The following is a 14,322-nucleotide window of genomic DNA, read 5'->3' as shown; positions in this document are numbered from 1 at the left end:
CTACGCAGCCCTCCCCCCCCCCCCCCCCGCCCCGCACACACGCACACTTACCGAGGACAAAGGGCGGAGGCAGGAAACACCCCTCCACAACAGGCCCCTTCTCTGGCCCGGGGCTCCCACACTCTGGCCCGTTCCCCCCTCTACACGCGCTCAAGTCCACACATGGGAGCCTGCACTCACAGCTTAGAAATGGGGCGGTCACTGCGTCAACATGGGGGACAGTCTCGAGACCCAGAAGGGCAGGTGACCACAATTTTACACACACACACAACCCCCCCCTTACTTCCCAGGCACAGAAGCAACCACCAGCCCCAGAACAATTGTCTTACATCAAAAAAAGAGAAAAGCCCGTTTGTGAACTCGCCTTATACAACACTCTACCCTGTGGTAGAATAATCAACAAAACTCGCTTTTAATGATGGTGTTGACCTGAGGAATCTTCAGACAGAGGTTTGTGGCCCGAGGTGACCACCCGCAGAGTGGGCCCAGGTCTTGGACCCGGGGTCTCCCAGAGAGCACGGACATCCACGTGGGAGGGGAGGCCACGCCCTCTACTGCTTCTTGAAAGACTAGAAATTAGCTGGGGGCCAGAAACATGGTACAAAATACATTCAGGGCCCCCTGGCTGGGCCCTGGGGGGGGGGCTAAATCCCACAGATGAGGGGGTCAGGGAGAAGAACCACAGGCCCAATCCCTAAGCCCTTCTTCTCTTTGCATGGCCAGGTGCCAAGGAGCAGAATGTATTCGTTATATTCCTCTTAAAAAAATATATCTCTTTGCACTCGCCTTCTCCAGTCTCTCGGGTATTTGGGAACGAGCATTTGCCTGCACCCCAAGCCTTCAGAGGGGCTGACTGGGGGGTTGCTCCAGACAGAATAGCAAAGATCTGGGACCTATGGCTTTTGCATCTACGTGGTAGGGGAAGGCGCAGCTGTGGGCTGGAGGTGAAACCACTGGTAATCCGAGGTGGTGCAGGGGGGAAAGATGGGATCCTGAATTAGTGCTTTCTAAGACCGATGACTAGCAACCCAGGTCCTTGAGAATCCTTTGGTTTGATGTCTTACCACCAAGGGAAGAGTGTTTCTATGGAAATGGAAGAACCATCCTCTTCCTTAAAGAACCATCTCCAGGAAGCTGGCCCCATGGGACTATGACCAAGGGGAAGTCTGGGAAGGTAGTGGGGGTCTCTGTGAGTCAAGGTCCCACCTGATTTTGGGGCACTCCTGGCTCTCTAACCTGGATAGTAAAGGACCCCCTGGTAAGGGTCAGAGGGCAGTGTAGGATAAGTGGGCCCCACCGTGGAGAGATGCCCCTGGGGCCGTCAGTCTTACTCAAGGTTCTGCATGTGGTGTGTGGCCATCCTGGGGTTAACTGCTGGCGCCTGAGGAACCCTGGAAGCGGGATCAAAGATGCCAAGGTCCCCTCCTGGCTGCAGCGGGGGGGAAGAAAAGGGCAGCATTCTGGCCCTTGAGGTGGTCCGGCAACCAAATTGTTTCTCAGGAGCTGGGGCCCACGTTGGGGCACCCGTTCACCTCCTGGGAGCACCACGGCCTCCGTAGCCCACCGGGCATGTCAGAGACCCTTCTTCCAGCAGAAGGGGCCTGGGTCCATGATGTGCCCCTGCTTCGCCGGGGGTGGAGGAGAAAAGGGGAGGCCGTGAGTGCTCAGCCCAGAAGGGAAGAGCATCCAGGACCACTTTCTCCTTCAACAGTCCCTTTAGCGCTCGAATCAAGATCCTTGTCTTCTGCAATGGGGCACCCACGTCTCGGGGACACCGTGAGCCCTCCCTCCCACAGGTGGGACCCCCAAGGGGGTGGGGTCAGGCGCACAGGAGACAGGAAAGGGTCCATGTGGCTGGAGCGCCCCCAAACCGGCGGCCCCCTCCACCTCCAAGGGGGGCTGGGAGTAGGGTGGGGAGTGCCCAGATGGTCTCTTGCCTTGAGCTTCCTTTGTCATGCAGGAAACTCACTGAGGGCCACCAGCAGCCATTGGGATTGTCCCCAAACCAGAGAGGACAGGCGGGTGGGGGGTCCCCAGGGCGTCTCGAGACCCCCCGGCTGGGTGGGGACTCCCGGCTCCCCCCACCCGACGCATCATCTGGGGTAGTAGTCATCGGGGACGCCCGTGAGGTTCCTCCCCTTGAGGGCCGCGTCCACCATCTTGATGTAGGCAGAGATGACCTTGTGCATGTCGGCCGTGTAGGGGTCGTACTCGAGCTTGCGCAGCCCTGAGCGCTTGAAGTTGCCGTCCTTCTGGCCCTCCACGCACAGCAGCCGGTCCTCCCTGACGGCCACGCCCAGCAGGCTGACCATGCGGCCTAGCTGGACGAAGAGCTCCTGCTTCAGGTCCTCGAAGTGCACCACCAGCACCTTCTTGCCGAACTTGAGCCAGTCCAGCGTGTGAGTGGCCCACCACGGGGCGTAGTTCCTCACGAACTCCGGCCACTCTGGGGGAGAAGAGGCGGGGCCCAGTCAGAGAGAGGAGGGGCTCAAAGGATCAGGGTCAGACGGCGGTGGCCGTGATCAAGTTAGTTACAGCGACACCCTTCGCTCCTTCAGATCCCCAGACTGGCCTGGTCCCTCCCACCTCCATGCTGTCGCTTGCCGCCTAGAACGTTCTCAGCCTTTCCTTCTCTTTGGGGAGAACAGTAACCCCCTGCTGGGTGCTTACCGCAGGCCCGGCCCAGCCTTCTCCATAAATGCGTGTTACTCTATTTTTATATACATTTGTATTAGTATCACTAGTAACTCGTACTAGTATCACTAGTATAACTAGTAAATGCCTCACGACAACCCTGTGAGACAGGTTATCAGCCTTCGTTTAAGAGAGAAGTGAGGCACAGAGAGGTCAAGTAACTTGCTCAAGGTACACAGCTACTAATTGGCAGAGCCAGGATTTGAAACCAAACAGCCTGGTTTTGAAGTCTGGGCTTTTAACTATCAAGTTATGCTGTGTAGTCCTAGCTATCCTGTTTAGTAATGGTATCTACTCTCAGGGTGCTAATAGGACCTTTGTATAGAGAAGTGGATAAAAGCATATGAGGTTTGGATGGGGGGAATGAGGTCACTGAGTGAAGGGCATTAAGGAGGGCACTTGATGTAATGAGTACTGGGTGTTATATGCAACTGATGACTCCCTAAATTCTACCCCGAAATTAATAATACACTATGTGGTAACTAACTTGCATTTAAAAAAAAACAAAAATAAATAAAAGGGACTTGCCCAGAAACAAACAAAAAAGCATATGAGGGTTTTAGCATGGCGCCCCGCACCCAGTAGGTGCTCAGTAAATGTTGCCTATTACTCTTCCTGCCATTATTCTGTTCTGAGATGGGACATCGTCTTCCTGGACTCCCCAGGCTCAGGCGGGTGCAGTCTCTGGGCTTCACTGCCCCCTCCACACCCCCCACATGTTGTCTGTCTCTCCAATAGCCTGGGCTGGGGTATAGTTTAAGTCGGATTATCTATACTGTCATCCTTGCCTTACTGTTCTACTTTTTTTTATTACGGTTTGGGTTTTTTTGTTGTTTTTTTTCTTTTGCAGTTTATTACCTTGCTGTGGTAATCTGGCAGGGGGGACTGCCACCAGCCTGGGGAAGGTGTGTTAGGATGGTCTGACTTGAAGGCAGGCTACAACAGAATGTGGGTGATTGCTTGGGGAGCCCCAGAGAGAACCTCAAAGAGCCACCAGCCAGCCCTGGAGCTGCTGAAAGGGGCAGAACGAGAAGCCAGGTAACTGCGGGGGTGGGGGGGTGTCACGGAGGACGTCGGGAAGGGAGAAGGGGATCCTGAGCCCCACTGGACAGTCACAGGGCAGGTGCTCCGAAACCCTGAAGCCAGACCCACTGCTTCTCACAGTGGCAACACCACCCTGCACCCTCCAGAGGGATCTGCTTATTGAACGAGGGTCTTGTGAGTCTCCCAAGCGAGGCTGGGGGAGCCCAGTTCGTTCTTAGTAACTCAATCCTCCTCCTTTGCTGGGTGATGGGTACCTACGATCTCATTTAATCCTAAAGACTACCCGGAAAGGAAAGGGCTACTGTTGACTTGTATCACCAGTGAGGAAATGGGAGGCTCAGAGAGGGGAAGTGACTGGCCCAAGGGCACACAGCCAGGCAGCACCATCCAGACCAGGCCTGTCTGAGGTCAGGTCCTGATCTTTCCCAGGCACCAGCAGCCTCAGCCCCACTTCCTCCCCCTGCCTTACCCCCAGCAGGGGCTCAATAAATGGCTGTTGAACTAAATTGGAATTCCCCACCGCCCAACTATGACATGATAAAGGGCTCCTATTTCTTTGCAAAACACATCAGACCCTGTGGTGAGGCTCCTTCTCCCCCCGCACCCCTGTGGAACACCACTGCTGCTAGGGAAACACGGACACTGGGGACAAGGATATCTTTTATCTTTACGATAGTTGATTTACAAGGTATCTGGCTAATTGGGCCCACACTGTTGTAATGGGTTAAGACCAGATGTATCTGAGTGATTAGAAAAACATAGAGCATGTACATAATCTGTTGTAATTTTTTTTCTCTTTTTTTTTTTTTTTAGAATCTGCCCCCTCCTGAGTCCCCTGCCGCATCCCTGCTGGTTGAGCACTCTTATGGCAGAGGCCCAGGTGGATGAAGGCGGGACTCTATTGCCCAGGAGCACGCAGGTCGGATTTCTAGGCTTGGCCACTTTTGACCAACCATCTCAAGTATTTGCTGGAGGGGGGCTGCACAGTGGTCCTCAAGGAAGAGGGAGGACCTGTCTGCATGGTGGTTGGGGTCCTGCAGAGGGTGGCCCCAGCCTTGGGTGCAGATGGGCTGGAGATGGCACGGCCCCCTTGCCGATGGCAGATCGCCCTGGGATGGGAGCCTATGGGGCCTGAGCACCTGCTGTGTGTCTGTCACTTTACGTTTTCTGCTCCCAAGAAGCCTGGAGAGTGGGGATTACTAGCCCCATTTTATACACGGGGAGGTTGGGGGGGGGGGGAGAAAAGGAGGCTGCTCCAGGCCATACCTTGGTTGCCCGAGACAGGATTCGAACCCTGTTTATCCAGACTGAGCCTGGCTCCCGCCCTCCTACAAGCCCTTCCAGAGCTCCTGTTCGGATCAGCTCCTTCAGGTGTCATCTAAGACTCGGGGTCTGTGCACAGCCCACTTTGGAGGCAGACTGGCAGCATTCACAACCCTCTTCCTCTCTACGTTAGCTGTGACAGTGTGGGGACCTCAGTCGGTCTCCTTGCGGCTCAGTTTACCCATCCGCAAAACAACTGTGCTAAGACCTGCATCCTGCATGTACAGATGGAATGGAAGCACAGGGCCAAGGACCGCGGGCCTGGGAACCAGGAGGTCCTCCCTCAATGCCGACTGCCGTCACGAGGACTGTTGATGTGGGTGCCCTGGCGTCACCAAGATGCACCCCCTCCTGTCCCATCAGCTGGGTCAGAGCTTCCCGCCAACAACACTCGAGCGCCCCAGGCTGCTTCAGCAACAGCTGTTTGCCTACCCCCCGGATTCCTCCCTGGGGGCTCCTGAACTACTTCATCGGAAAGAAGAAAATTAAAAACAAAAGCCCTGATGAGTACAGGATCCCCTTCACCGTGGGTCACGAAGGCACGCTGAGCCCCGGGTCACGGTGCCGCCAAACTGTCACCCGGAGCACCTAGCAGGGTCCCGCCGGCCCCTCTGCGCTCCCTCCTCTTGTCTGGAGGAACCGGGGCCTGATGAATAGCCTAACTGCGCTTAATTCCCCGCAGAATCATTAAACACAGTCTGTTTCATTAAACAGATCCAGGACAATTCACCTTGTGTAATCATATCACATAAAACTTTGCTTTGGACCCACTCCAGGGAGATTGTAAAATTAACATTATGGAACCAAAAATGGGGGGGGGGCAGGAGGGTTGCCAGGGCCTTTCCCCAGCTCTACGTGGGAAGGGGGCACCGGCAGGGTGGGGTGGATGTGCTCAGCAGTTGGGGGAACTCTATTCTTGGGGGGGGGACCCTCACATACTAAAGCAGTGATGCTCAAACCTTCAAGTGCACGGGAAGCTTCTGGGGGTGGGGATAGAGATCTTGTTCAAATGCAGATTCCCATTCATGGAGCCTGAGGGCTCAGGCTTTTCTAAGACGTCTTCCGGGTGGGGTCAAGGCTCTGCTGCAGAGACCCCACTCTGAGCAGCAAAGGTTTAAAGTGGTGGTTCTTAAATTGGAGGGTGCGTCAGAAACATCTGGAGGGATTGGGAAAACACAGCTTGCCAGGCCCCCTCCCAGAGTTTCTGACTCAGCAAGTTGGGGTGGGGCCAGAGAATCTGCATTTCTAACCAGTTTCCCAGGGCTACTGCTGCGGCTGGTGCGGGTACCCTAAAGCCAGGGTCTCCGACTCCAGTGCCTACAGGGACCAGATGGGAAAGCAGAGCGCAAAGAAAGAAATGGGTTCTTTGGGGAAGGCTCCCGGAGCCCTGAAGACCTGGGTCAGCCTGGGAGGGGATGCAGGAAGAAGGCTCCCCATCCCCAACTACTGTGGGGGACCCCAGGCCCCCGCCAGCAGATGTGCGTGCTGGAACCTCCGCTCTCCCTTGCCCTGCAGCCCCGTGGTTCCACCTGTCCTGACTCCTCCCTAATCTGCGGTTTGAAAGCTCCCAGTTGCCCTGAAGATTAGAACTGCCTGAACTTGAGACCAGGTGCCAAGCCAGTCAGAAGCTGCGAACTCATCACAAAGTCACCCCCAGGTTAAGAGACGGCCTAGGAGCAGATGCCTGGGATTGAATCCCAGTTCAGTCAAGCCTGGGGTGGGGAAGGCTTAGCCATGTGATTGCTCCCTTCCTGGGATGGTTTTCTCACCTGTGCAATGGAATGCCACCTGGATGGACAGCCTTTCTTACCTCCTCTGGGCATTAGGTTTAAATGACCTAATGAATGCTAAGTGCTCAGAGCTTCCCAAATGAGGCCCCTCCCTTATCCCTGGGGGCAGCAGGATGCCTGGGAGGCAGAGAGCTGGATTCTACTCCCTCCCCTAAGGTCCTGAATGACCTTGGCAGGTCCCCGCCTCTCTCTGGGCCTCAGTTTCCCTGTTAATCAATAGAGGATCAATCAGTGGTTTTTGGTCCTACCTGCACTCTAGAAGCAGCAGGGAGCTTTAAAAAAAAAAATACAGATGCCCAGATTCCACTCCAGCAATGGTCCTGGTATGGTCGGGGCCCTGGGATTTGCCCACACTCCTCCAGGGATGTGTGGCTGCCGTGCGGCTGGGCTGACGACCCTTGGGCTTGGTCCCCCAGGTCCTTTCCAGCTGGGCAGGGAAGGTCTCTGCTCAGGCCAGGCCTCTGCCAAGTGCACCTGCAGACTTCTCAGCCTGGCCCTGAGGAGTGTTCATTTTCAACTGTTCCCAGAAGAGGTTTTTGATTTATTTGTGGAACAATAGAACAAATGTCACCACCTGTCTAAGCTTCCACCCTCGGAGATGGGGAGTGAAGCAAGGGGAGGGTCAGAGGACCCCCTTGACTGAACTGGGAACCCAGGGCACAGTTGGCCAGACAGGTGCAAGGGTTTTAAGGAATGACGTCATTAACCGCTGGATTGCCGCATTAACACCATGCTGCCAAGCGCAGGACCTCTTTGCGGGGGGGGAGCTTTAGAGCAGCTTTAGGAGGGGTGAAGTAGAAAGCACTCCTCAAGGCTGAGGCTGGAGCAGCCTGATTCCTGGAGGCTAAGGTGGAGGGAGCTCACATTTACGGAGCCCGTCCTAGACTGAGTGATCCCATTGTTCCATCGACATATTGTCCCATCCATTATCACAGTGGTTAAGGGCTTGGGCTCAGGAGCAAAACTGTCTGGGGTCAAACCCCAGGTCCACTACCTCCTGGAAAAGCCTCTTCACCTCCCTGAACTTAGCTTGTCCCGTCTCTAAAACAGGGTTAATTATGGGTTTTAAAGACTCTCCTTACAGTGATGGAGATGTGGGTGATATTGGATATGGGATTTTGAGAGCCAGAGGAGTTAAAGATACTCAAGATGCTAGAGGTTGGGTCTGACTTCAAAGCTCTCACCATTATCGTGGGCCACCGGCTCTGGAGTGAGACCTTCAGTCACACAGCCGTCATCTACTAAGTGCCAGAGGTGAATCTCAAACCCCAATCATATTAAGATTCACTGCTGGGGGGCCAACATGGTCACTTCCCAGCTGTGTGACCTGGCACAAGTCACTTAACATCTCTGAGCCGCACAACCCGGAGTTGTTAGCAGTGGTTCTAGGGGCTCCTAAGTGACCTCATGACCATGGGCTGGATTCTTGTCTCCTGACTCCCAGGAAAGGGCTCTTGAAACCATTTCCATCCATCCCGTATCAATTACATGAGGATCTTCATCTCCATAATGAGTCACGTTTACTGTTTTTAAGGGGTTAAAATTCTTAGAGCCCCACCATTGTTACCCCCATTTTATAGAAGGGACAAGCCTAAGTTCAGGGAGGTAGTGATGGAGCTAGGGTTTGAACCCAGGGAGTCTTGCTCTGGAGCCGAGGCCCTTGACGGCTGGGCTGACATCACCCGTCTCCCAGCAGGTGCTGCTCGGGGGGCGGTGGGCCATGGGGAGCCCTTCTGGGTCCCTCGCAGCAGACGGCCCTGGCTGCACCCCCCCCACCCCAGCCGTACCTTTGCCCTTCCAGTGGGCATGCGCAGCAAAGCCGATGTGACCGCCGTACTTGCGGTTGAACTCCGCCATGAGCGCCTTGTAGGGGTTGCGGATGAGCAGGATGGCGGCATCGAAGGCCTCGATCTCCTTCTGGCCGCTCTCGTGCGTCTTGATGCATATGGTCCTGCCGCTGCGCCAGTGATCCCGCTCGCCTTTGAACCCTGCCACCGTCAAGGAGGGGGGCAGGGCGGTGAGCCCAGGGACGTGAGTCCCGCCCAGTCCCCCAGGCCACCTCAGGAATCCTCCCATCTTCGCTCGTTTCCTGCCATAGTTACTGAGCACCTGCTCTGTGCCGGGCGCTGTGCTGACGTTTGGGAATAAAATCTGCAAAAATATTCATGGGTCTTGCTGTCTTTGGGAGCCAGATAATGCAGATCACGACATCCACGAACGCAGTGAGCCAGCAAGCTGCAGAGGAGGCAGCAATTTAATGCCCAGGTGCCCCAAGAAGCACCTGACAGGGACACACTGGGGGAGTCCTCTTTGGGTGGCATCTCCATCCCCGGGGAATGGCCGTATGACTCGCTCTGGCCAGTGGAAGGAGGACAGAAGTACGTGTCTATCGCAGTCCCAAGGTGCATCACATGTTTGTTCCTGTGTGCTTCTGCCATCAGTGTGAGGAGGCGCTAGAAGGCTGCTGCTCCCAGGTGGTGAGAGACTCACGGAATAGACATGGGCACAACCCGCAGGCGGGTGCTGAGCAGCCCCAACAGCCTAGCCCAGATCACTGACCTAGGGAGGCGGCATCCAGAAAGGTTTCCTGCAGGGAGAGCGGCTTAAGCTGACATGTGAAGGAGAAGGAGGAATTTACTAGCCCAAGAGAGGATGGGAAAGGTGCTGGGAACAGCACATGCGAAGGTCCTGGGGTGGGTCAGAAGAAATGTCTCACTGCATGACTTCTGAGAGCAGAAAAGAGGGGAGTGTGAAGCCGGATGGGATTGTAGTGGTTGCGATGGAGAGCTCAGTACTAAGACCACAAAGATTAGGCAGCCCTGAAAAAGGATTTAAGCAAAAGAAGGCGGGACATGATCAGATTTTCCTTTCAAAAGCTGAGGAACTGAGAAAAGTTGTGGGTTGTTGGAGAATGTTTCTCTGGCGCTAACTGTGTGCTGGACGCTGGTCTGAGCCTTTTATTAGTTAGGCAACTCCATGCTCTCAATGATCCTAGGAGAGATTTTATAGATAAGGAAACTGAGGCACAGGGAGATCAAAGAATTTGCCCAAGCTCTAGAGCGAGCAAGATGCAGAGCTGAGATTCAAACCCAAGCCATCCAGGCACCTGAGACTGAGTTCTTGGGCCTCCTGCTCTCCCAGGAGCTAAGGCAATTGGATGGCATCTTGAAAGCCAAGTAGAAATGTTCTCAGACGAGGCCTTCAAGATAACGGCTGTGTTTCCAACTCCGTGTTATTTCTTTGGGCCTCTGTTTCCTCATCTATAAAACAGAACCATGCCGCTTCTCTTTCACAGAGCTGTTTGAGAAAATCAGTGAGGCACAGAGGACGACTTCAATCAATGGCAGCTCAATGAGAACAAGTCTTGGGGGGCCATGATGGGCCGAGAAGCCACCCTACCTCCCCTTTTCTCCCCTTGCCCCACGTACAAAGGTTTCTGAGGCTTTTAAGGTGGATTCAAATGAGGCCAGCATGGTACCTACTCCTGTTCCTGGAGATCGGGTTTCAGGAAAGGTACATCCCCCACCCACCCCACCCCCACCGCCGGGGTCACAAGGAATGGAATGTCATTTCCCGAGCCAGAGTCCATCCTGGGACTTGCCAAGTGAGGCTGCAGGAAGTACACTGGCCCCTGCCCACAAGGAAATAATCACCCAAAGCCTTTGAGGCCCATGGACCAATTGTCATGGGACAATGAGGAGTGGGGTCTGGGAGCCTGAGAGCTGAGCCTGGGACACAGATGTTGACCCACAAGGTGGCACTGGAGCCGATTTCAAGGTACATAGTCATGCATGCCATCGGTAAAGAGCCTCGTGACGCAGACAAGGACCTTCCCATCTAGAATTATATTTTATCTTTGCCAAAATGTATTTCAGCACGAGCACAGCAAGAGAAAAACATGCGTGGGGATTACACAAGAACACATACAAGTTTTCAGAGAAGAAAGATAAATAGAAACCTGGCGGAGTGGTCGCACTAGTTTAAATCAGCTCTCCTGCTTTGTGAGACCTAGATCCCATTTCTCTCTTGTTACGTGATGGAGTCAACCTAGCACCATGTTTACCAAGATACAAAGACTATGTACATCGGAAAAGACCTGCTCTAGATTCCAGATGTGGTTCGCCTAAGAAGTTAGTCTGTAAGGTGCACTGGAAAAGCCGGGAGGTGGAGACAAATCCATTTAGCACAATGCCTCCCAGAGAGAGGATTTCTGTGTCTGGGAAGGAGCCTTTAAGAAGCCGCGTGGGATCCGCTTGCCTGAGAAACTAGGGTTGCTCCATGGTCCTCCAGGGAGGGCCCTCTAGGTGATTACGGAGCAAGGAGGGATGCAAGCCGGGGGCCAGAGCGGAATTGCTGAACTCCACCACCAGGAGGCCCCCTCTCCGCTCTCCCTGATGCAGGACCAGCTCCTCCATTGCCTCAGTGTGGTATATTTCAATCCCATTCCTTTGAGGGTTCCCCACAATAGCAGCTCATCTGGGGCACCCACGGGACCTCAGAGGGATTGAGGAGCCAGGCAACGGTCCAAGGCTTTGGAGAAATGAACTTGGGGGTTTAGGGCCACAGAGAGAATAAGCTATGTATTCTCCTTTCCCCCTTCCCAGCCCCCGCCCCCAATTATGACAGTTGCCTGTGCATTTTGCCGTTAAGGAAGCCATCGTGGAGAAGGGCAGGAAAGGCCCCCCACCCTGGCTCTGCACATGGGTACCCGGGAGGCTGCTGGTCCTCCAGGGATTATGGGCTCTATTTTGAGGCAGTCCTCAGGAATTCTTGTCCTGGGTCAGCCGGGCCAAGGGCCTGCCTCATGGATACCCTGCGGCATCTGTGGGCCCCCAGGAGCAGAGAAGGGCCCTGCCAACTCTGGGCAGTCATCCCAGCCCCTCCTGCCTCTGCATTCTTTCAGGCCACAGAGCTGGAGCCTGCACTCGGGGGCAGTGGGGTCCCTGAGATGGGGAGGGGGACAGAGAGGGGAGAGGAGGCCTAGAGAGAGGGAGGAGGAAGGGGAGAAGTAGACACAGAAACAAAATAAGAAAAAGATCAGAGAGACACAAGGAAGGAAAAAGGAGGAGACAGAGCAAGACCAAGAAAGAGAGATGGACAGAGGGACACAGACATCAAGAAAATCATGTTTGGCAGATGACCAGCCTCTCTGGGTAATGGGAAGAGGAGGCAGAACTCAAGTGGTACAGACACTTGGATTCCAGGAGGGGAGAATCCATCTACCCACCCACCCACCCACTCATGCTCTCCCTCCATCCCTCCTTCACTCAGCAGTCCCTAAGGGGGGCAGGCTGTTGCCAGGATGAGAGAAGAGAGGGATGCAGAGAAAGTGCCAAGCAGCCCATCAGACCTAGGAGGGCTCAGGGGCTCACCCACCCAATGCAAGCTTGTTACAGAGGATGAAATCGAGGTTTCAAGCCGGGGTGGGGGTTATTGAGCTAGTTAGTGGCAGGGACGAGGGAGGAAACTCAAAAATCCTCCAATCAGCAGGAGTCCCTGGATCATCAGCTCATTCTACAGAAACCACCCCCCTCCGGGCCCATCACCAAGGCCCCTCACTTCCAATCAATGGGCTCCTAATGTCCTTCCCACTGTCCCCTTGTCCCCCACTGCTGTCCCTGCAGCTGAACATCCTATCCAAGCTCTGTGGCCAGAGGGGTATTTCACACATGCCCATCTCAGCACACCACTCCTCGGCCTGAAATCCCTCCATACCCCACTCCCTGCCGGGCCTGTGACCCCAGGGGAGTGTGCATTCAGGGCCCTTGCCTACCCAGTCCTGGCTGTCCCTCCTGCATCACGCTCCCAGCCCTCACCTCTCCCACCGTCCAATGCCACCAAACTGGGACATTGACCGATCCCACTGTTTCCTCCTGCTGCTGCCTCCGTCTCTGCCTACCCCCATGGCTTCTGCCTGGGACTCCCTCCGCTCCTCTTGGGGGAGTCCTGTCCACTTTTGCACACCCCTGCCCAAGCCCGAATCACAAAATATATAAAGCACCCACCCCAGAGCTGGGCCCATTGCAGACATTCAATAAACACCCACGATGCTTAGTATTATTAACAGCGACATGACGTATTCATAATAATAAGGACCACGATGAAGGAGGGCGCTGGGTACAAGGAAGATAAGACAGGAGGACACGTGGGTCTGCCAGAGATACTGCAGAGGGGATGTGACCTGCGGCTTGGGGAGCAGGTTTCCAGGCAGAAGAGCTAGGACGGGGTGGGGGCGGGGACTGACGTCCCAGGGCGAGGAAAGCCGCCGGCACACGGCTAGCATGCTTTCAAACTATGAAGACCTCCTCCTACCTGGAGTCCGATGCGCTAAAGGGGCAGCAGATCGGCCAGCCAGTGGGGGCAAATCCTGCCCCCATGCTCCACCCCCCCGGGTTTGAGGGCTTCCTTAAGCTAAGTATCTCTCAGCTGCAAAGGTGATGTGGGGAGGGACTTGGGGTTAGCAGGACGGACTGATGCTATTTTAACACCGTAGCTTCACACACATTGTCTTATATTTTTTTTTCAAAACCACTGTGCATTCACTATTGACATCCCCATATTATAAATGGGGAAACTGAACCTCAGAGAAGTAAAGAAATCTTGCCCAAGGTCCCATACCTGATAAGTGACAGAGTTCAGTCTGAAGATTCAAGCCCCTGACTCCCTCTTAAGATTCAGTTTCCCTTTGTCTGAAGTTATGAGGTTGAGTTAGATCAGAGGTGCTAATACCTGGCACATAGCCCGCCATTCCCCCTTCTACTCCCTCAACAGGCATCACTACTAGATTAAGGCACTTCGTTTCTGAAAGACAAGAGAACCTCAGAATCCTTCTTAACACATCAACCTAAAACAGGGGTTCACTGGAACAGACACGTGAGATGAAACCACTTTGCATCCCTGGATTGATGATCCTGAAGGACCCATATATTTGTAACATTGTAGAGTTCCATGAATAGGGTTCCTGCCTCAGCCCCAGGAAGGTTAGGACGTGGGCCAGCCATGGGATGCTTCCTGAGTCTGCTTCTCCCTGCCACTCTCCAGGACAAGCCAGAGAGATTCCAGACCCTGCCTGGGTTCCTCCCAGCAACCCCCATAAAGGCAGCACGACGTAGTGTTTAAAAGCATAGATACTGCTGACAGCCAAGCCTGGGTTCAAATCCTGGTATAAGAGTGACAAACCCTCAGCTTGGGGCCTCGAACATAGTACGTGCTCAATAAATGACGGCTTAAGCCCAAACTAAAAATTCATCAGCATACAAAAAGTCGGGATTCTAAGGCAGACCCTACCCCTTGCTAACTCCATCCTTCAACCTGCCCCTTTCCATCCTTCTTGACCTTCCTCCCTCCTGCTTCTCACCCTCAGACGGATGCCCCCCTGGCTCTCCCTGAGCTGGGATTCAGGGATGTCAACACCAGCTGCGCCTGGCCAGTGCCTGGCCCCCAGACCGTACTAGTCCCAGCCTACATCGAC

General features: G+C 54.5%; 1 protein-coding gene across 6 annotated transcripts in view; it reads right to left on the bottom strand.

The window, feature by feature from the left end:
• Positions 1-388: 388 nt before the first annotated feature.
• The window catches only part of WSCD2 (WSC domain containing 2), a 116,899-nt gene continuing 102,965 nt past the window's right edge, over positions 389-14,322 (bottom strand). For all 6 annotated transcript variants that reach the window (XM_078060850.1, XM_036116706.2, XM_036116701.2 and 3 more), the window contains 2 exons: positions 8,639-8,839; positions 389-2,446 (listed from right to left, as the gene is read on the bottom strand). In XM_078060850.1, the coding sequence (XP_077916976.1) occupies positions 2,094-2,446; positions 8,639-8,839 (554 nt within the window). In that variant the 3' untranslated portion in view covers positions 389-2,093. The remainder of the gene's footprint in view (positions 2,447-8,638; positions 8,840-14,322) is intronic.

The sequence above is a fragment of the Halichoerus grypus genome, chromosome 13 (genome assembly GCF_964656455.1).
Source record: "Halichoerus grypus chromosome 13, mHalGry1.hap1.1, whole genome shotgun sequence".
NCBI classification, from domain to species: domain Eukaryota; kingdom Metazoa; phylum Chordata; class Mammalia; order Carnivora; family Phocidae; genus Halichoerus; species Halichoerus grypus.
The sequence above is the reverse complement of the archived record's forward strand: the minus strand, read 5'-3'. Positions and strand labels throughout refer to the sequence as shown.